Genomic DNA, 25,454 nt, shown 5'->3' on the forward strand with positions numbered 1-25,454 from the left:
GATCCCTTTGCATGGCATTTGTGCTGCAGGAGCTGGGAGCTGAGCACCGGGGATTCGGGGAACAGACGGATACTTGCCAAGCTCTTCGCTATGTGTAGTTGCTGGGGAGGCGAGGAAGAGAAGGTGCCATTGTCTAGGACAGTGGTTCTCAAACTTTTGTCCTGGTGATCCCTTTCAAAGAGCAAGCCTCTGAGTGCGACCCCCCTTATAAATTAAAAACACTTCTTATATATTTAACACCGTTATAAATGCTGGATGCAAAGCTGGGTTTGTGGTGGAGGCTGACAGCTCGTGACCCCTCAATGTAATAACCTCACAACCCCGAGGGATCCCAACCCCCAGTTTGAGAACCCTTGGACTAGGATACAAGAGGGAGTTCATGCAGTTGAGGTTATAGGAAGGATGTACTGGCTGTGAAGACAGACCTTCGGAGCTGGGCATGCTGCGGTGCTCACAGACCTTCATCCAATCCTGGTTAGGAGGAGCCCCGTGCCTTCCTGCCTTCCCTCTTCTGCTTCCTCTTCCCCCTCCCCCTCTGACACTAAGTTGCCATTAGACCTCCAGCTTCCCAGCCTGCCTGCCCTCACCAGCCCCAGCAGAATTGTTGGTAATTTGAAAAAGTCTGGTTCAGGGTGAACAAAATGGTTTTTTTGTTTGGTTGGTTTTTGAGTATTTGTAAATGCCTAGAGTCACAAAATGGCCAGTGGAGGAGGCACTGCTGTCCCTGCAACCCTTAAACATATTAGCCCAGTGGATAGACACTCAGCTGGGATGTGGGGATGAGCCTACGAGGCAGGATGGCTGTCTTCTTTCTAGGTGGCCTCCTCTTTCTAGGTGGAGACAATCGGGAAGATCAGCCAGAGAATCCTATTCATGGCAAATGACACCAAGCTGGACCAGCTGGCTCCCCCCTAAAGAAAATTCACTGCTTGGGATCACATCGTGTGACCAACCCTGGGGCTGAGATTGTATCTGCACACAGGGACCCACCTGACCGCTGTGCCATCCTGTAGCTCCAGGGCTGACCCTGCTGGCAGGTCCTCCCACTGCAATCGGCTCAGCCCAGCCAAAGTCCTGGTGGGCCTGTCCTACCGAACATCCTTGGTGGATGGCAAAACTGGTTCTAGGGCAGCTTTTTAACTGGCATTCACATAATGTGTGAACCTCAAAGTCCTTCACTTAACTTTTAAACTCTTGCCTTCCATGTGCTTATCTCTCTGCAGTGAGTACATGGCACCATCCCCCACCCTCTCTGCTAGGCAGGGGTGGGGATGGAGCTTGTGGGCAGTCTGGTCCCCCATATTTGTTCCTGCTCGGAACATTAATACAGTGTTTCATTCCAGACTTTCATAATAAAACATATTTGGCTGCCTTTAGGGCACTGTGGGGGTTGTGTGCTGTGAACTCCTGCCTCTGCTCTGTTCTAGATGGAAGGGACAGGTGGGCTCTAGAGCCTCTATGGGTTCGTCTCTCATGCTGCCATTTCCAAACTGCTCTGCAAGGGCCTGGTCCTTCAGCCTGGTGTAGGTGCTGTTTGGGAGCCCCTGCTTCAGCAGGGTTAGTGCTGGTGCAGCATGCTGGCTTGGCAGCTGTGCAAACTGAAGGCCAGTGGTCCTCATGTGGACAGCACCAGGCAGAAAGTGGCATGGTCTACAATGTCCTATGGCAGGAGTGGGCAAACTACGGCTCACGGGCCGGATCTGGCCTGCGGGATTGCCACACACATGGCGCTGCAGGCCCCGCGCTGCTCCTGGAAGCGGCTGGCATCGTGTTCCTTAGGCCCCTAGGGGAGGGGGAGCAAAGGGTTCCGCATGCTGCCCTTGCCTGTGGGTTCCTCCCCCCACAGCTCCGGCCAGTGGGAGCTGCGTGGGGGAGGTACTCATGGGCGAGGGCAGCATGCAGAGCCTTCTGCCACCCCCTTCCCCGGGGGCCGCAGGGATGTGGTGCCGGCTGCTTCTGGGAGTGGTGTGGGGCCAGGGCAGGCAGGGAGTCTACCTTGGCCCCAGTGCCTGCTGCTGCCACCCCGGAGCCAATCCAGGTAAGCGGCACCAGGCTGGAGCCCGCACCCTGAACCCCTCCTTCACCTTGCACCCCAACCCTCTGCCCTGAGCCCCCTCCTGCACCCCAACCTCCTTCCCTAAGCCCTCCATACACCCTGCATCCTTTCTCTGCCCCAACCCTCTGCCCTGAGCCCCCTGCTGCACTCCACACACACCCTGCTCCAACCCCTTGCCCTGAGCCCCTTCCTGCACACTGCACCCCCTCCCACACCCCACACTTCCTCCTGCACCCCAACCCCCTGCCCCAGCCTTACATTCATGGCCATACATGCAATTTCCCCACCTAGATGTCGCCTAAGGGCCAAAAAGTTTGTCCACTTGTCCTATGGCCTCCCATGATTGGAAAACACTCACAGGAACCAGGGACAGGGCCATCTCCGGTTGCAACATTTTTTAAAAGGTGTTACCATTTTTGGGAGGTCAACCCAGGCTTTCTATTGGGCAGCCTCAATAACTAGCCTGACCCAGCAGCCAAGGCACGCTTCCACATAACTGCTGGAGAACTGGCTCCACTCTGCCAGATACCTGTTGGTCCCTCTACCTGGCTTTGATTTCTCCTCTCACAAATTAGGGTGTGACAGCAGCACCTTCATGGCATCTCTCAAAGCACTGCTGGAAGGCAAAGTGTGAGCCTTAGGCTGTAGTGAGGGAAACTGAGGCAGAGCTTAAGACCAATGCTTTCAAATGGCAGCGTACAAATCATGTCCCTCCAGCCATACAGTTTTACAAGGGCTAATGCCCCCCTCTCCCCATTCAGCTCCCTAGAACCTCAGCCCTGCTGCCTACAACACTTTGCTAGGGAATGAGGGGTGGGTTCCCAGCCATGGCCAGGAGCTGGAGGAGCACAAGGTGCCACAGTAGAAGCCATTGCACCTGAGCTGAAGCTCCCATTTCTGAGCACTAGGCCCTTGCCCATCATCGTGCCTGAGATATATACCCCCCATGTAATTCCTTTGGCTTACCCCCACCCTGTCAGCCTGGTGAGCATCACTGCCCCTGTTCCAGTCATCTGCACTGCATGAGAGGGGAGGCCTGCTGGGGCAGAGAGCCATCTGAATGAAGAATGCCCCCCAGTGACCCAGAATGGTGTCAGCTCCAGCTTCCTGCTGCCTGGAGCTTCTGATGGTACTAACGGGGGGTGGGTGAGGGGAGTTGTTGCTCCTCTTTTTCTGCTTAGCCCCTCCCTGTCACCACCCTTGAACAAGGGCAGGGCTGCGGAATACTCCACTCCCCGCGTCCCATAGATGGAGGGGTGTGTCCAGCCCACTGGTGTCTTAACACTTGCTTTGGGTTTAAGCTGCTGTCAAGCAGCGGTCCCGCATCCCCATCTCTCGCTCTCAACCTGGCACCAGTAGGGATGTTTGCCCTTAAGGTTCTAAGGAACAGAAAAAACAGAAATCCGTTTTTGCCTTTTCTCCCTGCCTCCCCTCATGTACACTGAACAGGATACCCTCCCCCCAGCCCATGCCCCATAGGGCCCCCAACTCCCCACCTGCCATAGCTTCCTATAGCCAGCCTCATTAGTGCAGAATTGCTTTTTGGTTCTGTGCATGGAAGTGCTTTGCTTGGTGCCAAGTACCCTGTGCCCCTTTCCTGTTGCTGCTTCTGGGAGGCAGAGGCAGCAGAGCAAGGTTAGGGCAGACCATGAAGCTCAGAGTTGGGGGCAGGATCCCAGTAGATGGAGGTACAGCTCGCTGGTTAGAATGGCCTTCACTCAGGAGGTTAGAATCATACCCACCCTCTCTCCGCAGCCTAGTGCCTCCTAGTGGCCACACACAGCAGAATAGCTCAGCATGGTGATGGTCACACAGCTTCAGGCCTCAGCATCTGCCTTTCCTGAGGCGGCTTGGGGAACGTGAATTGCTATTTAACATCACTGACTGATGTAGGCCAGTGGTCCCCAACCCCTTTTCATCTGGCAGGCGCCAGATGACGAGCCACAGAGGACCGTTACGGCAGATGAGCATCCACCAAAATTCCGCTGACAAGCGGCAATATCAATAGGCGGCGCCGGTGAAATGCCGCCACCAAGTAGCGTCCTCCAGAGGCATCACTGCCGAAATACTGCCAAAATTGGCAGCATTTTGGCGGTGACGCCTCTGGATGATGCAGCATGTCGGTGGCATTTTGCCAGCTGCTCGTCCTCCAGCCAGTATGCAGGCATACTTAAGATGCCATGGCGCCTGCAGGCACCGCATTGGGGACCCTGCTGTAGGCACTGTGAACAGTGGCTGTGGGGGGAGGGGCTGTCATCCTCATTCTTTGTGCAGTCGAGCTTGCCTAGCCTGCCATTAGACAAGGGATGCTGCCTGTCTCTGGAATACCTGACTGTAGGATACAGAAAAAGGCTGCACCCTATATAATAGCACAGGCATAACAACTTATGTAAGACCTTTACCACTTTCTAGGCTGCTTTCAGGAGTGGATTTAATAAAAATCACATTTGTCAGAAGTGGGATTCGAACCCACACCTCCAGGGGAGACTGCGACCTGAACGCAGCGCCTTAGACCGCTCGGCCATCCTGACAGCTGTGTTGAAAAAAACCCTCCTGAAGGGTTGCTGTGCTTACTTGCCAGGCCTACTCCTTCCAGGAACTTGTACTGCTTTGCTTTTACCCAGCTGCACTCCCTGCTATTTCCTCTCCTTCCTTCTGCTGCATGCAATGGGTCCGTGGTTTGTGGTAAGCTGCCACCATGTGGCTATTTTGAGCCATCGCAGTTAAACTGACTGCCATCTCCCCGCAGCTTACAGTATCCTTGCAGCCCTGTGACTCCAGGCAAAGCCGTACCAGTCTGTTTAACCTACTGCCGGTGCACTCACTTGTAGCACAAAAGACAGCCAGGCCTCACCCCAACACCTCGCAGGAGACAGGCACACTGGCATTTGGGAAGAGCCCCCTGGCTGGCTAATCAGACCAAGAGTTTGAAACCACAAGACTAGATTTTGGGTCAGGCTATCAAAGGTATTTAGGCAGCACAGCAGCTTAGGCACTTTTAAAAAATCCCATGAGGCACCTAAATACCTTTAAAGATCCAGCTTTCAGCACCTTGCTACTTCAGACTCAACCACAGTGGCCTTGCTTCACTGACTGATCTTCTGTTTGCTAGTCCTTTAGCATTCATTGCAACAAGACACTGATGATTACCTGGTCTGTTCATTCCCTCTGGAGCACCTGGTACTGACCACTATTGGAAGATAGGCCACTGGGCCAGATCGACCTTTGTCTGACCCAGTATGGCCATTTTACCCATTGTGCAGCACCTGGTATTACTCTGGCATGTTTTTATTACATTAAAAGTCAGAGCCCCCTGTCATGGCTCCATGGGCCATGTTCTTTCAGAGAGCCCATTCAGTATGGCAGCCCCCTCGCGGTCATACTAGGGGAGGCCTCTTGGCTTCTCTGTCTCCTAAGATCAAACCTCAGAGCTTTCAACTCCCCTGCTTCATGCTGTGAGCTCCCTGCAGTGAGGCCCCCTGGACTGAGCCCCCACAAAGGGAGCAATGCACCCCCTCCCTGCTGCAGGAGTGACTCTTAGCCAGAAGGGTTTATTAGATGGCTGGAACACAGCATAGTTACCAGCGAACAGAAAGTTACAGAATAGGCCATGTGGGTTAGTGTTGAGCCCTTCTTTAGGCCCAGTCCAGAAGCTTCTCTCCTGCCTCCAGCAGCCCAACCTTAATAAGCACACCTGGCCCTCCTCAGTCCTTTGTCTGTTAGTCACACCACACAGACTTCTTGTAGAGGGTGGGCCATCCCCAGCCCTTTGTTGCTAAGTACAAAGTGCATGGACAACTGGAATGGCCATTGTCTTCGGGGCCTCAACCTGGGAGTAGGTCCCCAGGCAGCTCAGTATTGATCATGGTTGTACCACTGAAGCTACAAACCCACTACAGTTTATGTCAGTGTAAGTTATGTCACTTAGGGGTGTGTGAGTAAGCAGCCCCGAGAGGGATGTCAGTTACACTAACCTAAGCACTAGTATGGACATTGCTATGGCAGGGGGAGTGTGTCTCCTGCCAACATAATTACTCTTACCCACCCAAGCAGGGGTGGCTAGGAGTAATTAAGTTGATGGGAGAGTTCTCTCCTGGCAGCACAGAGTGGTTGGGCTAGCAGCACTGCATAGGTACAGCTACACCATTGGCTACACTACAGAGCTTACATATCCTCTCTGCAAAGAGTAAACCTACCTTTCGCCTCCCCACCCCCACCTAAATATGTACTGCACAGGAGAAAGATGCACACACAATAGTCACACAAAATATGAAAAAGCTCCCACTGCATCACAGCCCCAAGCAAGAACAGGTGCTAGGTACTGTACCCAACATATACAAAAAGGACAGTCCCTCTGCCCAAGCGACAGTCTAACTCAGACATGGCCAAAACTACAGCCCACGGGACCATCCTGCCCAGCCCTTGAGCTGCCAGTCAGGGAGCCTAGTGCCTGGCCCCTCACCCCCTGCCACAGAGCTGCACTCTGGCCCCCTACTCCTGGGAGTGCAGCTGGTTCTGGCCTGGTGGCACAGCTGTGAACTCCTGCAGCTGGTAAGGGGGTGGGGGGGAGGGGTCAGGTAAGGGAGAGGGGGTAATGGGGGGCAGTCAGGGAGGAGGAGGCAGAGGTTTGGGGGATAGCAGCAATGTCAGGAGGTAGGGATGTGGACAGGGGTCAGGATGTCAGTCAGCAGACTGGGGGGTGGGATCCCAGGGGGCAGTTAGGGGCAGGGGGTGGTCAGAGGACAAGGAGCAGAAGGTGGTTAGATAGGGGTGGGAGTCCTGGGGGGGAGGGATAGAGGTCAGAGCAGTCAGGGGACTGGGGTTTTGGATAGGGGCAGGGGTCCTGGGAGGGGGTAGTCAGGGGACAATAAGCAGGGGGACTGGATGGGTCAAGGGTTCTGATAGGCACAGTCAGGGGGTGGGAAGGGGAAGGGGCAGGGGCCGGGGCCAGGCTGTTTGGGGAGGGACAGCCTTCCCCAGCCAGCCCTCTATACAGTTGTGCAACCCCAATGTAGCCCTCAGGCCAAAAAGTTTGCCCACCCTCCTCTAACTGGACAAAGGGTGGGAGGAGAAACAGATTAAGTAATGCACATACATAGCAAGTCAGTAGATGGAAGACTTGAATGCCATTCCCAAATCCCAGTTCCATGCCCCAGGAGCTATACCACACTGCCTTCCGGTAGCACTTATTTAAACTAAACAGCCATCCCTTGACCTTCATTAAAACATACCTAGCCCTTCACATAAGGGATTAAAAAAGCCCAACCTTCCACTATATAGCTGACCACTCCTGCATTAGCTGTAGCTTTCCTGATTGGGGGAAGAGCGAGAAGGGGGATGGGAGATGTTTTGGTGGCTTTTCCATGATGTACAAAGCCTGTGTGTCCTCTGCGGCAGCTCATCTTTTAACACCCGGCCTTATGCACTTTCCCAAGCTGCTTCTGGCCTGGACACAGCCTTTTCTCTCCTCTCCTGCCCTAGGCCTAGGTATAGGATGGGTTTCTGTTCCTCCATTTCCAGAAAGAAGTGAGTAGACAGGTGGGCGGCAGTACAAGGGCTCAGTGTGGTTACCTGGTATCAGCCTGTCCAAAGTCAGGCCTCATTTAAAAAAGGTGTCAAGTTAGGCCTGGAATTCCAGAAGTGACCAGTGATTTTGGGTGCCAACACATTGAATATTAAGCACATGGTGGGGTGGAAAACAAAGCCAGAGCAGGTTCACCCAAGCCAGCGGTTCCCATCATCTCACGCCCTAACAGCACTTAGACATGGAGACATACTGAAGAGTTGCTCTGACAGAACTAGTCCAAGGCACCACACAGTTACCTGCACCAGTTCATGCAGAGGACAGCCATGATCACCCTGACAGGTTGAGACAGAGACAAGCAACACCACCCATGCAGGAGTGAGTCATACAAAAAACAGCACAGTCCCTTTCCATGTGAATGGGTCTTGCAGTTGAGTTTACAAGCCATTCCAGAAAGCACTCAGCTAGGAAGGACAGGGGAAAGGCCACCTCATGGGAAGGCACTAAGGAGCTGGGGCAGAGATGAGGGGAGGGAGTCCAGAGAGGTGAGTACACTGCTCTGGCTCTCCTACACCAAGCCCTCCAACAGGGCTTTCCACACCATAGACAGCACATTCAGCAGTATGGAGTAGCCAGACTGTGTCCCAGCTGGGATTTTTTTAATCACCAAAGGGTGCCAATGTACATCCCTTGCCCACGCCCCCCTACCACAAAGAGATGGGGAATGCCCCTAGCCTCGTAACAGCAGAAGAGCTTGACAAGAGAGGGGAAATGTGACAGGGCAAATCGCCAGCAGATCCTTGGGAAACCTTATGAATTAAGGGAGTTTCTGTACTATGGGGCTAGGGTGTACTCTCTAGGGGAACATGTGACATGAGACTAGGGGATTCAAGGACTATATTGAACAAGGTGGCAGATGAGAATGAACAGGTTGGAACCGTAAATGTGAAGTGGGTTTCCTGGGAAATACTTTGGAGGAGTTAATGCAAATTCCTTGACACAAAACCAAGCCTGCCAAACAGGTCCAGAGGCTGCTGCTGCTTACCTGTAGCAGAGGTTGGAGATCAAGGGCCTGAGCTGCATCAATAAAAAGGCCAGTCAGCCCAGTCTAGGCTCTAGTTCTGAATCAAACAGCTATGAACTAGTACCAGGGGGAAAGGGGTATCTGTGAATGCTGAATTTGTACAGCTAGCAGGGGCCTAGGGTGGAGTGGGTGTGAGCTCCAGGAAGCACTGTACCTTGCATGGATGGAGGATGGGTTTTTTATTTTTTTTTTAAATAAAGTGTTTTCAAGAAGTTTTCACATTAAGAATAAGTGTACTTGCTTAAAAACAGCTTGGTGTAACTGCAGGCAGTTACTCTAGGCATAGGCAGTGGAGAGGAAGCAAAGCACAGACAATGGCCAGTTAATGCAGTCTGGCTTGCTGGTAATATTGCAGTATGGGCAGTGAACTGCAGCATGGACCGCTACCCCCCCCCCGCCCCCCACTCCCAGCAGGGAGAGAACAAACTGGTCTCCATCACCACAAGGTGACAGCAGGAAGCCAGAGAAATTAAGTAGGTGCCCACAGTGGAGGAAGATGGGTGCAGCTGTCCTGAGCTGACTGAACTCCCAAGGAAGGGGCAGTTGGTTTTTCCAAGAGGATGTGATCAGCCACCAAGAGGCAAGTGCTTCACTCCTAGCTGAGCCTTTGCTGTCACCTGCAAAACCCTCTCAAAAATCCTGCAAGCTCCAGCTCAGGAGCAGAGCTTCTGCCACCCCTTCAAGTTCTTTAAGGCCAGGGCAGCTCACCAGCAGACAGACCCTGAAGACACTCAGTACCGGGAGTGAGGCCGAGCACCTGCCACTGCTCTCTGAAGCATTTACGCTTCCACTTTACCTTCAGCAGTGGCTGGCCTTGAACAGAGCAGCCCCCTGCCAGCAACTTTCCCTACACCCCAGTATCTCCTCCCTAACCCTGCCTGCCCCAGGCATCAGCTAATGGAGAGATGAGGTTGAGCTTTTCAAGGCCCAAATGCCATGTGAGTGGACAGGCCAATGCTGGAGATAAAGCAGTGGGAAGAGCAGAGCTCACGCTGCTGCGGGCAGGCACTAGGCAGCCAGAGGATACTCTAGAACAGCACCTCACTGGCCTGGCTTTGGGGAAGGAAGAGAGTAGCTGCTGACAAGGAAGCCCACCAGCCCTAGCAGGATGGCGACTCAGCATTCCAGCAGTGGAGGAGGACCCACTCCCTGAGCCCAAGCCAACACTGGTGACAGAGGCAGGATCCATTCCACATATGGGGGGCCCCAAAAGGCTGTTGGCACCATACCCCAGAGAAGACAGGACACAGCAGTTGCCTTTCAGGCTACTTTAATAGAACCTTCCAACCCTTCAGTCAGAGTCTGAATGACCATTCATACACAGCGGCACGGACTATCAATACCACTGGGGACCAGAGGACCCAAATGCCACTTCTTTACAGTCCCTTGCTCATAAATACCATGGTGCCTCAGAGGTGGTCACCATTTCCTCATTAAAAACAGCTCCCATCAGCATGCCGGCTGTAACCCTCTCCTACTTAGGCACTAGCAGGATTCACGAAAGGCCTTTGCTCACAACTCAGCCCAGGAGGAATGCTTCCAACGGAGAACATTGGATTCTTCCAAACAGCACCTAGGCCAGTGGAACAGGCAGCACTGCAGGCGGTATTTCCCACCCAGCACTTGTCCCATGCTCTTCCTTGCTTCACAGGACAGTTGTCTGACCTCACTGGCCAAGGCCACAATAAGAAACTCAACCAAGCTTCTAAAACAAAGTAAACAACCTTTAACAGAATGAGTCAAACAAAAAGCCAAGAGAAAAAGATTTAGGCACAGGAACTTAAAGCAGCCCTTCCCCCAGATGGGGGTAGGGGAAGCAGAGGTTTGCTCAGTGCACCTGCAGGGCTTGCTACCAATTAGCTCTGTGCTGTACATGCCAGGGACAGTCATTAATTGCCCAGTCTAATAGCAGGGATTTCCCCAGGCCCTCTCCAAAGAGCACTGAACATCTCCCTCTCTACCATGCTGGCAGGTGTATTTCAATACAAATAAAACCCAAACAGAACAAAAGAAAAATCTTCGAGCCAGGTCAGATTCACCCAGCTGCCCAGCATGCATCCTCTATGACCTATGCAGATGGGGTCCTTCATTGCCTGGCCAGTTTAGCCTGTCCTTCTATGATGTTAAGTGGGAGTCCCCATGACACCTGCCTCCTCCCATCTCACTGGGTTAGCCCACCTGGGCACAGTCAGAGCAGAGAACAAAAACACTTAAAAAACCTAACACAAATCTGTGTCAAACTAACGTCTGAGAGAAAACACAAAAACAGACAGGGACCAGAAGCAGCCTCTGCTCAGTATCCACGTCCTGTAAAACCAGCTTACAAAACGTCAGCACATCAGCCCTACCCCTCCTCCCTGCAAGGGGCCCGCAACAGGAATGCAAGGGGGCAGCGCATGGCTCTGTGGAAACATCCAGCCTACACCACCGGGCACCCTGTTGGGGAAGGAAAAGAGAATTAGAGCCATATGCAATACAGAGCTAAGCAGTCAGAGAGAAAGCCCACCCCTCCCATTTCCCCATGCATGAACACTCCTCCCCTTCCCAAACAGACCATTTACCCAGCCTTTCCTGCAGTTCACAACTCCTCCTCCAACTTCAGCCCACATCAATACACTCCAGCCACTGGAGTGCTAGCACAGGAAGCGCATAACCCAGACAGTCACTCCACTGGGTAGCATTTCACCTACCCTCCAGCAGGAGGTGTTTCACATTCCTTCGATTCCTGCTCCCTTTCTCACCCTTGCAATCCCAAAGGCAACAGGAGATACTAGCATCCCCTAACCTGGAGGGTAGGAAATGCCTCACGCAAGGAGAGGTTTCCAAGATGAAAATTATTTCAAGGTTTAATTTAATCTTCCTCCTCACTTGCTTATTTCACTTTCATTCAGAATTTCCCCCTCAGCCAGACTCTGGGCCGTTCATGCCTGGTCTCTAACTCTACCGGAAGTGTCTCACACATAAGGACAAAGCTGCAATGGCAGGGTTGGGCATGCAGAAGAGGACCATCTATCAACCCCTGGGGTTCCACTGGAAAGAATGTGGAAAATGTTTCTATGGTTCTTTCCGAGCCCTACATAAAAGGGTCAAGACCAGGCTGAATTTGGTCCAACAGCATCCCCATAACTGAGACACTGGGTTTTTAATGCCCTAGCTGTTGAGGCTGAGGGGAACAGATCCCAAGACCACTGCACAGCCATGCAAGGACTCACCCAAAGTTTTGAGCAGCTGCAGTGCTATGGCATTCTTGGCCTTGTCATGTCCACTCAAGCCAGACTTATCAGGTTTGATCCACATAAACCCACTGAAGGGGGATGGATAACCTGGAATCACCACCTGATACCAGAACCGCAGCCAGCCATCAGGGTTCGCTTGGACACATTTAGTCAGAAACACAGGGATTCCCAGCTGCTGCTTCTTGCACAGTGCGTTCAGGTAGTCTAACACGCAGAAAGCCTGCGGCAAAGGGCACGTAATAGCACCACAAGGCATCTGGCTCGGACTGCCACTCTTGCAGCCAGCAGGCTGCAAGCTTTCTGGGAAGGTTCTCTCTGAGCTGGCACGGAGTTTTTGCTTCATGTCTACTTTCAGCCAATCCACTTCAATTTCCTCTCCATACGAGCCCAAGTTACCTATGCACAAGAGGAAGCAGGTATCAGTTTCAGAGCATTGGTGCGCCTGGTGCTGAGAATGGGGACGGCAAATGCAAGATACAGGCAAGAAAGCAAGAGGGAGTAAGAATGCACAAAGATTCCTCCACACACAAAGGTACTGGACATAAGACAGTGAGATACTAGTGATAGTTCTCTGCAGTTCTGGGTTAGGTTTACACTGACAATGGCTATGTGTTACCAGATATAGGCCTAAACTAGAGAAAACCCCACTCCCAAACCCATCTATCCTGAGGGACGAGCCACAGCTCTGCTGTCATTTTCAAGCTCTCCTTTCTGCCCTGGTGATTTATACCCCAGGATAGCTGGGGCAGTCACAGACAAAAGTAACATCCAAATGGATATGGAAGGGGACAAGATGGCAACCAGTGTTGCCATTTTGAGGCAATACCAGCCTGTCAGGACAAGAGAGATTTCAGTAGACCAAAAGATTCATGGACCCACTACTCCCAGACTAGTGCTCAGAGAGCCACTGCCATTTGTGGGATCTGCAACGCCCCTTCCATTCTGACTCTTCTTGCCCTGGCCTGCTCCTCCCCACAGAGGTAGATTACCTTCCACTAGAGTTTTCTTGGCCATGGCTGCGGCTCGGTGGGAGTTGTATTTCAGAACTGCAAGCTGTCCCCCCTTCCGGGAGGGGCTGGGATACAGGGAAATGTTCAGGACCCCCATGGTCAGCTCCTGCAACAGTGTCCATAGCTGGCCCTGCTCCACTGAGGATGACAGGCCATTCACACACAGCTCACACTTCTCAGTGCTCCTGCAAACCATGATGGGGCAGCCCTTCTGCACCTCAAAGTTGTTCAGAGCAGCAATAGCGATTTGCACACTGCGCCGATTGCTGTACTTGGCATAGGCAAAGCCACGGTTGAGACCGCTGAAGGTCATCATGAGGCGGAACTCATACAGCATGCCCACGCTTTGGAAGAGAGGAATTAGTTTGTTTTCATAGATGTCCTGAGGGAGTTTTCCAATGAATACCTCTGAGCCGGATGGAGGGGGCTCCCCGATCCAGCCTGCAGATACACAACAAAAGCGAAGCAGTAAGATTGTGAGAGACACCCAGTCTGCAACAACTGCGCTTCCCTGAAACTCTGTGCGACAAGAGGCTGTGCCACAGTGGGGCAAAGTGAACCAGGCCTTAACTTACCCCTTATCTGCAGAAGGATCCTGGGTAGGCAATGAGCCTTTGACACCAGCTCTGCACACTGGATGGGCTGGAGCAGATCCAAAAGAGTAAAAAGCAAGGCCGTCCTGCTCAGTGGAAGAGGACAGGGGAACCCTCTCACGGGCAATAAAAACGTAAAAGTTTTTTTTATTTTGTTTTTTAATTATAAAAGTTTTACTTTTATAAGTAAAGCTGTTTAAAATGAAATCTGATTAAATAATTGCTTAAAATATTTAAATAAAAAAGTTAAATCCAGGAGCTATCATCAAAAACCTGGCATTAAAGGCTGCTTTTCTGTAGGAAGAGGTCTTCCCTCGAATCTAATTTTGCTTTACAAATATGGCAAAATAGGTCATGTACTGTATTAAATGTTTTATTTAAAAAATATGCCATTGTGTTTAATTAAGTTCCAGTTACCATCCTAATGGAGCCTGACAAATCATGTATCAGTCACCATTTTCTAACATACTAAAAAAACCATACAATTAAGACTCTGAAAATAAAGCTCTAAAGTTGCTTAAATACATGTAGCAAAAAGATGCACCAAATCTAGTGTCAAGACTCTACTTAGTCGTAAAGCAACACGTTTTAATGGGTGCACTAACCAATAAGACAGCACCTTTCTTTAGAAAAGAACTGAAGCACAAATGGAAAAGTTAATTAAAAATCAGTATTTAACAGAGGCTTTTGCTTGGTGATTTGAAGATCAGTGATCTTCAAAGGCCTCGATTTAAAGCAATCCACCCTGTTCCCTTCACAGCACATCCTCCCTCTCCGCCACCCACCAAGCCGCTACGAGGGAACCCAGCTGCTGGGTTGGGTGCCCAGGTGTTTTAGTCTCTGGAGCCTGAACAGGACCCCCCTGCCTTCCGACTGTTCCAGTCTTGGGGGATCCCATGGTATGTTCTCAAAGCACAGACCCTGTGTCTAGAACCCCTCCCGCCCCGAGAACCTTGGGCTCAGTGCTGACCCTTCAGAGCCACTCCTCCCCCACTCCATCTTAAAAATATACCCTCCTCCAGAAGGCCACTCGAATTTCACAGGGCCCTACTCATGCTTTCATGGTCCATTTTGGTAAATTTCATGGTCATGGGATTTAAAAAAAACCAACTTAAATTGCATGGGTTCAGATATTTAAATCTGAAACATCATGGTGTCGTAAGCATGGGAGTTCTGACCCAAAACAGGATCATGGGGGGATCACAAGGCAATTGTAGGGGGTTGCAGTATTGCCACTCTTACTTCTGTGCTGCTGCTGGAGAGCAACAGCTGCTGGCTGGGAGCTCAGCTCTGAAGTCAGTGCCAGTGCCAGCAGCATAGAAGAGCTGGGTTCCTAGCTGGCTGCTGCTGAGCTTCCTGCAGCTGGGAGAGGGTCCCAGAGGTTGGTCTCTCCCAGCCCCAAGGGTGGCCCATGCAGGGGACAAAGAAGTCCCATCTGTCCCTCCCCAGACCAGCGTGGACTAGCAGCTGGAGTCTGGTGCATGGCAGAAGCCCCAGCCGAGGCCCCCCAGCCCTCCCTTTCCCCAGCTCTGGGCCAGGGTTCAGAGGTTAAAGGGCATTGGGTTGGCTATGTGTGGGGGGCAGGGTGACGACAATGCCCTCTCAACCACAGCACCCTGGGTGGTTGCCCATATAACCCACCTGTAAGGCCAGCCCTGCCCCCACAAAAAGTGGCAACCCCCTCATACCATGGCAACCTCACTTCTGCGCTGTTGCTGGCTGTGTCACTTCCTTCCACGCTGGGTACCCACTGCTCTGACTGCCCAGCTCTGAAGGCAGCACAGAAGTAAGGGTGGCAATACCATGACCCCTCCCATCCCCACAATGGACAGATTTCACAGGGGAGACCAGATTTCATGGTCTGTGATGTATATTTCATGCTTGTGAATTTGGTAGGGCCCCAAGCATGAACCTTTTCAGTACCCCTGAGGGATCAAGTGGTAGCTGTGAATGCCTAACAATACAGACTTTGCACAGAAATCGAACACATCCTTGATCTTTAATAGAGAAAATTATTCAAGTGTATAGTGTAGACATACTCAAAGACCTAAATCAACCTCTACTAGGTCAACTTACAACCACTATAGTAATTAGTGTGGTGGTGCATGTCTACACTACTCTCCTTGGATTGGTGGTGCACATCCTCACCAGAAGCTCTTCCACTGACCTAAAAGGGACAGTGTGAGCAGCTGAGACCCTAGCCTCAATTTTGCTGACAGCTCCCTGAAGGAGCCTGAGGGCCCCCCCCAACTGCCTCCCCCATCGGTGGGACAAGGCTGCAGTGTAGACCCTGACACAATTAGGTCGATGTAAGCTGCCCAACGTCGACCTAACTGTAGAGTATACCATGCCTCAGATTACAGATCATTTAGAAAACCTCTTAGCTGCAACACCCCTCACTAGCTCACCCTGCTCTTGGCAGACCAGCTCTGTTCAGGGAGCTAAGTAGGGTCCCTGGCCTCATCAGACTTCTACACACTGAACTGCTTCTCCTGCATGGAGACTTCCAGCCCAGCTTACCTTCTCTGTCCTTGGCTGATACATTTGTGCTCTTTTCCTAGTTTATACATCCCACCAACACTTCTTCTTTGTTCTGTGTTTGACAACTTACAACTCCTGCCATTCCCCTATCCCTTCAGAGAGAGAGGTGGAGCACACCCAGGCCTTGTCTACATTACAGAGTTCAGTCAACATAAGCTGCCTTGCATCAACCTAGTTGTGCATGTCTATGTGTAAACTCACCTCCCACCAATGCAAGGTCTCCATTACACCAACACAGTAATATCAGCTTCCCGAGCAGCACTGAGCCATGGTTGACATACAGAGGTTGACAGTGCGAGCGTAGACCCTGCATTACCTATGTAGACCCTAACAGTCCTCCAGCAGGTGTCCCACAATGCCTGACACATTCAACTGTCAACTCCACTGCCCAGGACTCAGAGACTAGAAGCCACTCCCACCTTTGAAGTCCCACAAATTTTTGAAGTGCCTTTTCCTGACTGTCCAGATTGGCAAGCACACCCAGAAGATCTCCATTGCTGTTTGCAGCTGACCGGCTGATCATACACTCCAGCCACGCTCCAGCCTGGAGTGGACAGGAGATATCGGAACTCCTGTGCCTGTGGGGAGAAACAGCTGTGCAGGCATAGCTTCAATCCAGCTGTAGAAACACGGACACCTATGAGTAGGTAGCACAGGACAAGGAGAATGACAGGGATCAGCAGCAGTGCCACAAGAAAGTGAAGGAACTGAGTCAGGCATGTCAGAAGCCAGGGAGGCCAATGGTCAGTCTGGTTTTATCTGTAGCCAGACATGACTTGTACCTGCTGATATTAGGGGAGGGAGGGGGTGGGTTGGGGGTTGACATAAGCAACCCATGTGTCACCTCTGGGAGGAACCTTGCAGCCCCATGTCCCTGGGCCAGAGCAGCCAATCCCATAGCTCCTGGAGGGCTGGAGCCACAGGTATGGCGAGCATGTGCCTCTGAGCTGGGCCCATCGCCTTTGGAAACTCACAGCACCACGGTGTCTTCCAAGAGCTCCAGTACCCTTATGGAAACTTCAGCAGGGGGAGGGGGTCGGCAATGCCCCAAACTCAGGGTGAGCAGAGGAAGCACCCAATATCTTCCCCAGCACCCACCCATCCCCATCCAGGGTCACCACACTCCCTTCATGAGAGTTACCTGCGGTTGGGAGACACTGTCCTTCTCCCACTGCACCTCTCTCCACCCCCCATCCCCACTTTCATGCTCACTCAGCCTCTGTCCCCAGCAGCTGGACTCAACCTGGGAACAGAGAGGCTGAGATGGAGCTGCTTCTCCCACTGGCTGAGGGTGGCCGCTCAAGGTAGCTGGGGAAGCGGCAGCAGCCCAGCTCCTCCACTCCCACCCTGGCCCAGCTGCTAGGGACAAAGGCCAATCTGGAAATATGCTGGGGGGTGGAGGGGAAGGGGCAGTACACCTCTTACTTGCCCCCGGTCCCCAGCATCCAGGTCTGGGCCACTGCTGCCTCCACAGCTGGGCTTTCCAAGGCAGCAGCTATGCCTCAGAGTGGCCACCTTCACCTGGTGTGCAAAGTGGCTCCATCCTGCCCCCTCTGCTCCCTGCCTGGGCCCAGCTGCCAGTGAGAGGGGCTGAGTGAGCCAGAAACATGCCAAGGAGAGGCACAGTGGCAGGACAAGCAGAGCAAAAGCAGCTCGGCGCCAGGGCCATCCTTACACAAACTACATAGCTGCGTAGGGCACCAGGAAATTTGGTGCCCCAAATTTCCTGGTGCCCTACACAGTCGTGTGCTGCTCCAGCAGCCAGCCTGATCCCCTGGCCAGGAAAGCTGCCCCCACTCCCACTCCACCTCTTCCCCATATCCCTGTCCCCACCACTTCCCACCTTGCTCCGCCCTAGTCCTGCCCCCACTCCACCCCTTCCCCAAATCCCACACCCAACTCCACCCCTTCCCCTGAGCTACATGCCAGGGGCCTGCAGCAGAGGTCAGGCATGTCCTGCACTCACTGGGCAGCAGGAAGTGGAGCAAACCAGCCCCAGCCTGCTCCCAGCCATGCCACCGGTGAGTGCTGGGGGGTAGTTCCTCCCTGCCCCCTAAGTCTGGGAACCCAGGGAGCTGAGCGGAGCAGGCTGAGACCAGGTCACTCCACTTCCCGCCACTCTGAGTGCGGGGTCAGGCCCATCCTGCAATCACCAGGTGACAGGAAGCGGAATGATCTAGCCCCAACCCGCTCTGCCAGTTCGTGATGGGGGGTGGTTTCCCCCCGTCCCCAAAGACCTTGGGCACAGGCCCCACACAGAGGCCTGTGGATAAATGTAAAGTAACACACATTAGGAAAAAATAACCCCAACTATACATACAATATGAAGGGGGCTAATTTAGCTACAACTAATCTGAAAAAAGATCGTGGATAGTTCTCTGAAGATGTCCATGCAGTGTGCAGCGGCAGTCAAAAAAGCAAACAGGAGGTTAGGAATCGTTAAAAAAGGGATAGAGAATAAGACTGAGAATATCTTATTGCCCTTATATAAATCAATGGTACACCCACATCTTGAATACCGCGTACAGATGTGGTCTCCTCACTTCAAAACAAGATATACTGACACTAGAAAAGGTTCACTAAGGGGGGATATGATAGAGGTATATAAAACGATGAGTGGTGTGGAGAAAGTGAATAAGGAAAAGTTATTTCCTTGTTCCCATAATATAAGAACTAGAGGCCACCAAATGAAATTAATGGGCAGCAGATTTAAAATAAATAAAAGGAAGTTCTTCTTCACACAGTGCACAGTCAACTTGTGGAACTCCTTACCTGAGGAGGTTGTGAAGGCTAGGACTATAACAGCGTTTAAAAGAGAACTGGATAAATTAATGGAGGTTAAGTCCATTAATGGCTATCAGCCAGGATGGGTAAGGAATGGTGTCCCTAGCCTCTGTTTGTCAGAGGGTGGAGACAGATGGCAGGAGAGAGATCACCTGATTACCTGTTAGGTTCACTTCCTCTGGGGCACCTGGCATTGGTCACTGTCAGTAGACAGGATACTGGGCTAGACAGACCTTTGGTCTGACCCAGTACAGCCATTCTTATGTAAATCACACAGTTCCTCAACAGGAAACGTATCTAGGTTTTCCATTCATTGCTACCCACTACAGAGCTGCGAACAGATTCAGCAGTTTGGAACCAGTAGAGTGACTGTATTTCTATGCCTAAAGCAACTGAAAAAGCTGTCTACATACCTGGGGGAGGGCCTCCATACTTCCTCTGACCATTGACCTGCACCAGTTGGATGCCAGTCTCCTTCACCCAGGCCAACAGGGCTGTTTTATTGTTCTGATTGATGGCATCACTCCACATCTGTCAAGGAACCACACAGACACTTTATCCAAATTCCCAGTGGTTATTTCTGACTTCACAGATGAGGCCTTCAAAGGAAGCACATTAGCAGTGACCCATCCCACCAGTAGACAGACACCCATTTACAACTCTTCTCCAAAAAACCACCACCAACTGGTATGCAAAACTTCATAGACTGCACTCTTATTCTCCAGGGTGAGAGAACATGTGACAAGACTCCTTACATCACAGAGACCTTCAGTGGCTCTGCTCAGTCAAGGTTCACCTACTTGGTCTGGTTAAATAGAGCCATGGTAGATCCTGTGTTGCAGGGAGCCTATCAACTCACGCCCACCCAGCCCATGGTGATGAGGACCTATGAAGCTCCCAGGTTGCAGAAGGTTTTCAAGACAAAAACCTCAGTATTAGAGAAAAATTAAAGAGTAATACATAAAAAGGTGCAGCAAGCAGTCAGACTGCCACCAACTCAGACTGATGCTAAGACAGGACATACATCTGGAACAGGATGCCAGAGAGAATACCATACTGCTGTGAGACTCACTCACGCCAATTAGAAGCTGCATTTTATAAGACCTAGTTGCAACTCAGCTATAGTGAAAAGACTGGAGAAGTATTGGTAAAGTGGCAGCTCCCATACCCTACCCAAAAGAGATATCAGCATCTTTCCTGGGTACGGAGATACCATAAAACAAGGAGTTCTTAAAACTTTTCCTACATGCGACCATTGCATCAGTTTCACTCAAGTTTTTTTTTTTAAACCACTTTAATTAAACTGGTGCAAACCTCTGTGTAGAGGCTCTTATTCTGGTTTCAAAACAAGCATGTTTTGATTTAGCTTAAGGTGATCAGAAGTCAGTTTAACTTGCATTGAAATAAGTGCATCTACACAAGGGTCTGCACTAGTTTAACTAGACTGGGTTAGCAGTCACCCTTTACATTAACAGTGCAGCTTTCCAATGTAGGCAAGCATTTTAGAGACTACCCTCAAACCTCAACATTAGTTTCTACAGCTAGTACATATTTAGTTGTACTGTTTTTCTAAAGCAGGAAAAAAAATCCTTCCAGAAGGTAGAGATTAGAAAGCAAGAAAGTGATTGGCCCTGAACTCCCTAGTTCTCTAAACTAGCAACAATGCTCCCTGCACACAGAATCCAACATGCCAGTGCACTCACAGGGGCTCAACACAACATGAAAAGGCAGAGATGGCCACAATGCATGTTAAGATTTTAAGTCACCCTCACCCTCCCCATTTAAAGATAAACTGGGGAGGAAGCCTGAGTTGTCATTATTGGGCTCTAAAATTGTTTTATGAAGATAGTTTTTCGCCATTAATCTGGGAATGCAGCACCCTGCCACTAAAGCTAAGCCACTTGCATCTCTTGAGGAAAAACACGGTCTGGCTGCAACAGCCAGCTGAAGTGAGTGGTAGCTGAGCAGTTCCGGAAATGAGTGTCAGCCAGAACAGGCAGTAAGTGTGCCAGAACTATTAACATACGATAGTGCCAGGGCAGCCTAAACAGACTGACATTTACAAATAATGAAAACCAAAATTTGTAGCTAAATCCTGGGAAGAGTTATATTAATTTATCTCTGATTGTTTGCAGGGCCAGTGCAAGGATATTTTGCGCACTAGGCAAAACTTCCACCTTGCGCCTCTCTGCCCCCCATAACATTGGCTCATTGAGGGGCAAAACCCAACGAGCCTTTATAGATGCCAGGGGCCAGCTGTGGCCAAGGGCTACTCCCCAGACCAGGTTCCCCCCCCCCTTCCCTGCCCCCTGAACTCCCCTGGAGAGTGCACAGCCCCCTGTGAGCCCTTCCCACCCCACCAGCCCCCACCCCAAGTCCACTCAGTGGCTTTGCCGGACTTCAGGCTCCTGCAGCACATGCATGCGGGGAAGAAACCCCCCATGCTCCCCCCTTGCCACACTCGGGCTCTGCAGCTCCTGGGAGTGAGAGCCACTGCTGCCCCTCCTGGAGCTGGCTCAGGGCCCTGCGCCCGGCAGCATCTGCTGCAGCCTGCAGGAGTCTCCCAGGGAGGCGCCAGGCTGCAGCCTGGGCAGGAGGCGCAGCTGCTCCCCGCTAGCAATGCCACCGCCTTTGCAGGGCTCCTGCCCCCCTGCACCGGCTCCTCCATGGCTGGGGCTTGCTGCTGCTGCAAGCAGGACACTCTGGCTCTCCGGTGCCTCCCCGGAAGGCAGCTTCTCCCTGCCCAGCTAGGGCACCACTTTTTGGTGCCCCCAGGGCTGTCCTTAGGATTTATGGGGCCCTAAACAGTATTATTAAACTGGTGCCCATATGCCTGACAGCAGTCTGAGCTTGCAGGCTGGCGGGGGCAGAGGGACAAGGCAGAAACAACAAGACAACCAGCCCCCCCGGTGGCAGAGAGTCATAGTTCCCCACAGAAACCCCTGTATCCTCTCCCTCACACAGAAGGTACCTAATTAAAAGCACTAAATTTGGGAATAAAAAATGTCAATCACAGGTTTTTTGATATGCCCTGAAGTTTGTCAGACATTTATTTGCAAAAACTTTGTAGTAAGGGTTAGTCGGCTGTCTTGCTAAATACAACATTAAATATTATGGAATGCCTGATGCAGCTCTTCTTTGTTTTACATTTTCTTAAATCAGTATCTAAACTGACTTTATATTTTAAGTGTACTCTTAAATGTACTCATTCCAGATTACTGCATATTTAACTCACTGAAACAGACATTTTAAATTGATCAGTCACAGAGGTTTTAGTGTGTTCATAACTATGTTCATTGCTTTTAGAAAAAGGGAACACTAATTTACTGTGTGATCTCCATAACAATACACGTTTATGACATTTCACCAACTTTAAAAAAATATATGTTTCCAAAGAGGTAGGCATAGTAAGATATGAAATCCTTTGTTAAGGTACTGATTTTGCTTAAAACATCCAATAGTCAGAAGTAAAGAAAGGGAAACACTTTGCCCAGTTATCTAGAAGCAAAGGGCTGTTGCTTCCTTCATTGGGGTGGGGTGGGGGCGAAAGGGAGAAATGAATAGACAGGACAGGAAGACTTTGGAAGTAAGTTTTAAAATACAGTAATTAAAATGTGTATTTTAGATAAGGGAGGTCTTTTGAAGAATTTATTTAAAAAACCATATGTCTGAAGATCCCAGCACTTAAGGCTAAAGATGCTTGCGTATCTAAAACTCTATGCAAGGATATTTTTAGAGATGTGATTTTATAATCTACACCAACTCACTAATTTACTAAGGTCCTGTAGACTGATGTGTTCTAAGTAACTATTACAGTTATGCACAACTGTTTGTCAGTACTTTTAGAAACGGACAGTAGATACCTGGGGGTTGGCAAATACCTGCTAAATGTCTTCATTACCCCTTGAATGGCTCTAACAGTTTGAGTGTCGTGCTAATAGCTCTGGCAGGCTGGAGACTTTTTCCTCTTTTAACTACTAGATCCCCTTCCCAGGGAGCCTCAGAGCCTGCAGGAAGGCTCAGAACAGGGACAGGAACACCGGTAGGGTGGCCACTAAGACCCAGTAATGCCCCAAGTTTTCAGGTGCCCTACCCAGCTGCCTATGCCTAAGGACAGCCCTGGGCGCCCCTAACCACTTGCTGCCCTAGGCCACTACCTAGTTCACTAGTGGTTGCACCGGCCCTGACTGTTTGGAGGCTCCAAGCCTTTGAGGGATCAGTACCACAGACACCGACTTCCAGACCCCACCCCACCTCTTCCCTGCCGTTCCACCCACGTCCCTGCTCCGCCTCAGGGGACGGGCATGGTCTGACACCTCCTGTCGGGGCTCACACAACCTCCGGGCTCCTCCATGCTGACAAGGGCGCCTCCCCAGCCTCTTAGGACCCACGGGCACGGTGGGAAGAAGAGGTCGCAGAGGGGATCCAAGTTCATTAACGCTCCTGGACCCTGGGGCAGTCTCCTCTCCGCAAAGCGCCTGTTTAGGGGAGTCTCCAGGGCGGGAGTTCAGCCCCTTGGCAAGACCCGCAGCAAAACGGGCCGGAACCGGCAGCCAGGCTCCGCCGGGCGCCTGAACCTGGTACTCGCCATCCAGGGCCAGTTTGCAGAGCCGATGCCGGTTCTGCCCCTTCCAAGCAGGGCAGCACCAGGGAGCACTCGAGCGACCACCCCAAAGGCAGGGATGACAACAACCCCGCACAGGCCTCCTAGCCGGCGCCCCCCGCGCCAGGCAGCCCCGCCCTGCCCCCTGCCGGAGGAGCCGCTCACAGCGGGCAGACGGGACGGGACGGACCCGACCCCTGGGCCAAGGAAGTACTGAGCCCCGCTCCAGGAGCCCTGTGCCGGCAGAAGGCGCCGCAACAGCCAAAGCGGCTGCGCTGCCCGAGGCTGCTGCAGGTTCCTCGTGCCCTCAGGTGGGAAGTAAGAGGCGGCCGGAGCTACCCAGGGCTCCCAGGACCACGTGTTCAGTACCAGAGCCCAGGTCCCCTCGCTCGCGCCGCCATGCACCCAGGCGGGCTCCTGCAGGGGAAGGCTGGGGCAAAGCCCGGGGGTACTCACCTGCTCCTCCAGCGCGCCCTCCATGCTTCGCCAGCCAAACCCTTCCCCGGAGCGGCTGCGCCCGCCGCCTCTTTATACCCGCCCCAGGCCTGGAAGCTTCCAGGGCCCCGCTCGGGGCTCGCTCATTGGGCGCTGGTTGGGCGCACCCCGCCCTCTGGCTGCAGGGTGGGGCTGGCCTCCCTCCGGCACCCAGGGCGAAGCGGCTGAGTCGAAGTTGCTGCTCGGGGCCTCGCTACAAAGTTACAGCCCAAGGGGGCCTGCGGAGGGGGGCGCTGCTCCCAGCAGCTCCCGCGCCAGGTCTGCCGGCAGGGGCCACGCGGGCAATCTCCCCATGGAAGGGGTGGGAGCCCCAGCTGATCCCCCCACGTGCAGCAGCTAGGCGGATAGTACCTGCCTCTTCTTTCTGTTCCAGAGCGCTGAAGGAGGGTTATGCAGATAAACCCCCTCCCCTTCCCCATTAGCTCCCTTATTAGTGTGCCGACACTCACACTAATGAGAGAGACCACGAGAAGTAATAGCTGCAGAAACCCCCAACTACTAGCCCAGTGCCCTGGCAGCCACAGGCCCAGCTACTGCCAAACCTTGAGGGCTTGATGCTGGCAAAATGCAGAACAAAATAAGGGAACAGAAGAGGAGTGGAGACTGCTCAAGAGCCAGCGCTGTCTTAGCGGCAATGAAATGTCTCTGCATTTGCTAGCAGGGTCAGAGAAAGACAAGATGTTCTGGTGCGCTTTGTGTGCTGCCCTACCTGAACACGGCTAGTAAAGAGTTATTTGCAGACACTCACAGCTAGGTATTCACAACTAGCTTCTCCAGAAAAGAAAGCAGGCACCAGAGCCAGTCAAACCCACCCAGTTCTGATTTGTCAGGGAAAGTGACTCATGGAGAAGACACAGTTCTTCATTACTTTTCTCCCAGAATTAATATACCCTCTTCCAGCCCTATCCAACACAACACAACCCAGCACAGCTCTGGTTTGTTCAGAAGAAGCTTTAAAGGAAAACTGCAGTGATCACTTGTAGCACCTTGAAATTAAGTATTATTAAATCAGAGGTGCCCTTTGAAGTCAGTGGAAGTTTTGTGACAAAGAAAAGTGTTAGGGTTGGATCCTGTTCTATTTGTTTAGGAACCTTAGTCCATTCTCTCTGTAACACCACTAGTTATCTCAGTGAAAACTCCCATATACTGATACTCTAATAAAGAATGAAGGTGTTCCTGACAGTATGACTTTAATAATTCACCACCCATTTAAATGCCTGAGAAAGTAGCAACTGCAATTTTCTTTCTTGGTCATTGGAAAGCAGTTGCCAGTTCCTACATTTAAAAAAATTTGCTAAGTGTAACCCCTCTTACCTTTAAAGAAAAATAGGAGCTGCTTTCTCATTAATTTAAGCAATATCTGGCTTTTGAGTTTTACTTTTAAGTATAGAATCATGACAGTCTGCTGAAAATTCACCTTTTGTTTTAAAGTGATTTAGGTTACATTTCAATGCATGCAACTTTCTAATATTTCCAAAAATATTTCTAATAATATTAGATATTAGATACTATTCCAAAAATATATTTA

At 51.5% G+C, this 25,454-nt stretch overlaps 1 protein-coding gene and 1 non-coding gene across 3 annotated transcripts; both read right to left on the reverse strand.

Annotated features, from left to right (window-relative positions):
• Window positions 1-4,504: 4,504 nt before the first annotated feature.
• TRNAL-CAG (transfer RNA leucine (anticodon CAG)) lies at window positions 4,505-4,587 on the reverse strand. The gene has a single exon. It is a non-coding gene; the product is annotated as a tRNA-Leu (tRNA).
• A 6,461-nt stretch (window positions 4,588-11,048) lies between these two features.
• Window positions 11,049-23,968, reverse strand: DND1 (DND microRNA-mediated repression inhibitor 1). 2 transcript variants are annotated; one of them, XM_050962491.1, is made up of 5 exons: window positions 23,888-23,968; window positions 19,242-19,359; window positions 12,890-13,351; window positions 11,877-12,296; window positions 11,049-11,100 (listed from the first exon to the last, which is right to left on the reverse strand). In XM_050962491.1, the coding sequence occupies exons 1-5, from the start codon at window positions 23,909-23,911 to the stop codon at window positions 11,084-11,086; spliced, it is 1,041 nt and encodes a 346-aa protein (XP_050818448.1). In that variant the 5' UTR covers window positions 23,912-23,968; the 3' UTR covers window positions 11,049-11,083. The 2 variants fall into 2 exon arrangements, with proteins under 2 accessions (XP_050818448.1, XP_050818447.1); XM_050962490.1 differs by lacking the exons at window positions 19,242-19,359; window positions 23,888-23,968 and adding exons at window positions 13,486-13,589; window positions 16,464-16,886.
• Window positions 23,969-25,454: the final 1,486 nt, after the last annotated feature.

This window comes from Gopherus flavomarginatus, chromosome 7, assembly GCF_025201925.1.
Source record: "Gopherus flavomarginatus isolate rGopFla2 chromosome 7, rGopFla2.mat.asm, whole genome shotgun sequence".
Classification (NCBI taxonomy): Eukaryota; Metazoa; Chordata; order Testudines; family Testudinidae; genus Gopherus; species Gopherus flavomarginatus.

Coding starts and splice junctions, on each gene's coding strand:
- DND1 (XM_050962490.1), bottom strand. CDS start 16,567: ATGATCAGCCGGTCAGCTGCAAACAGCAATGGAGATCTTCTGGGTGTG. Junction 13,590..16,463: donor AAATTTGTGGGACTTCAAAG/GTGGGAGTGGCT, acceptor TCCACTGAGCAG/GACGGCCTTGCTTTTTACTC. Junction 12,297..12,889: donor CAAGAAAACTCTAGTGGAAG/GTAATCTACCTC, acceptor TCTTGTGCATAG/GTAACTTGGGCTCGTATGGA.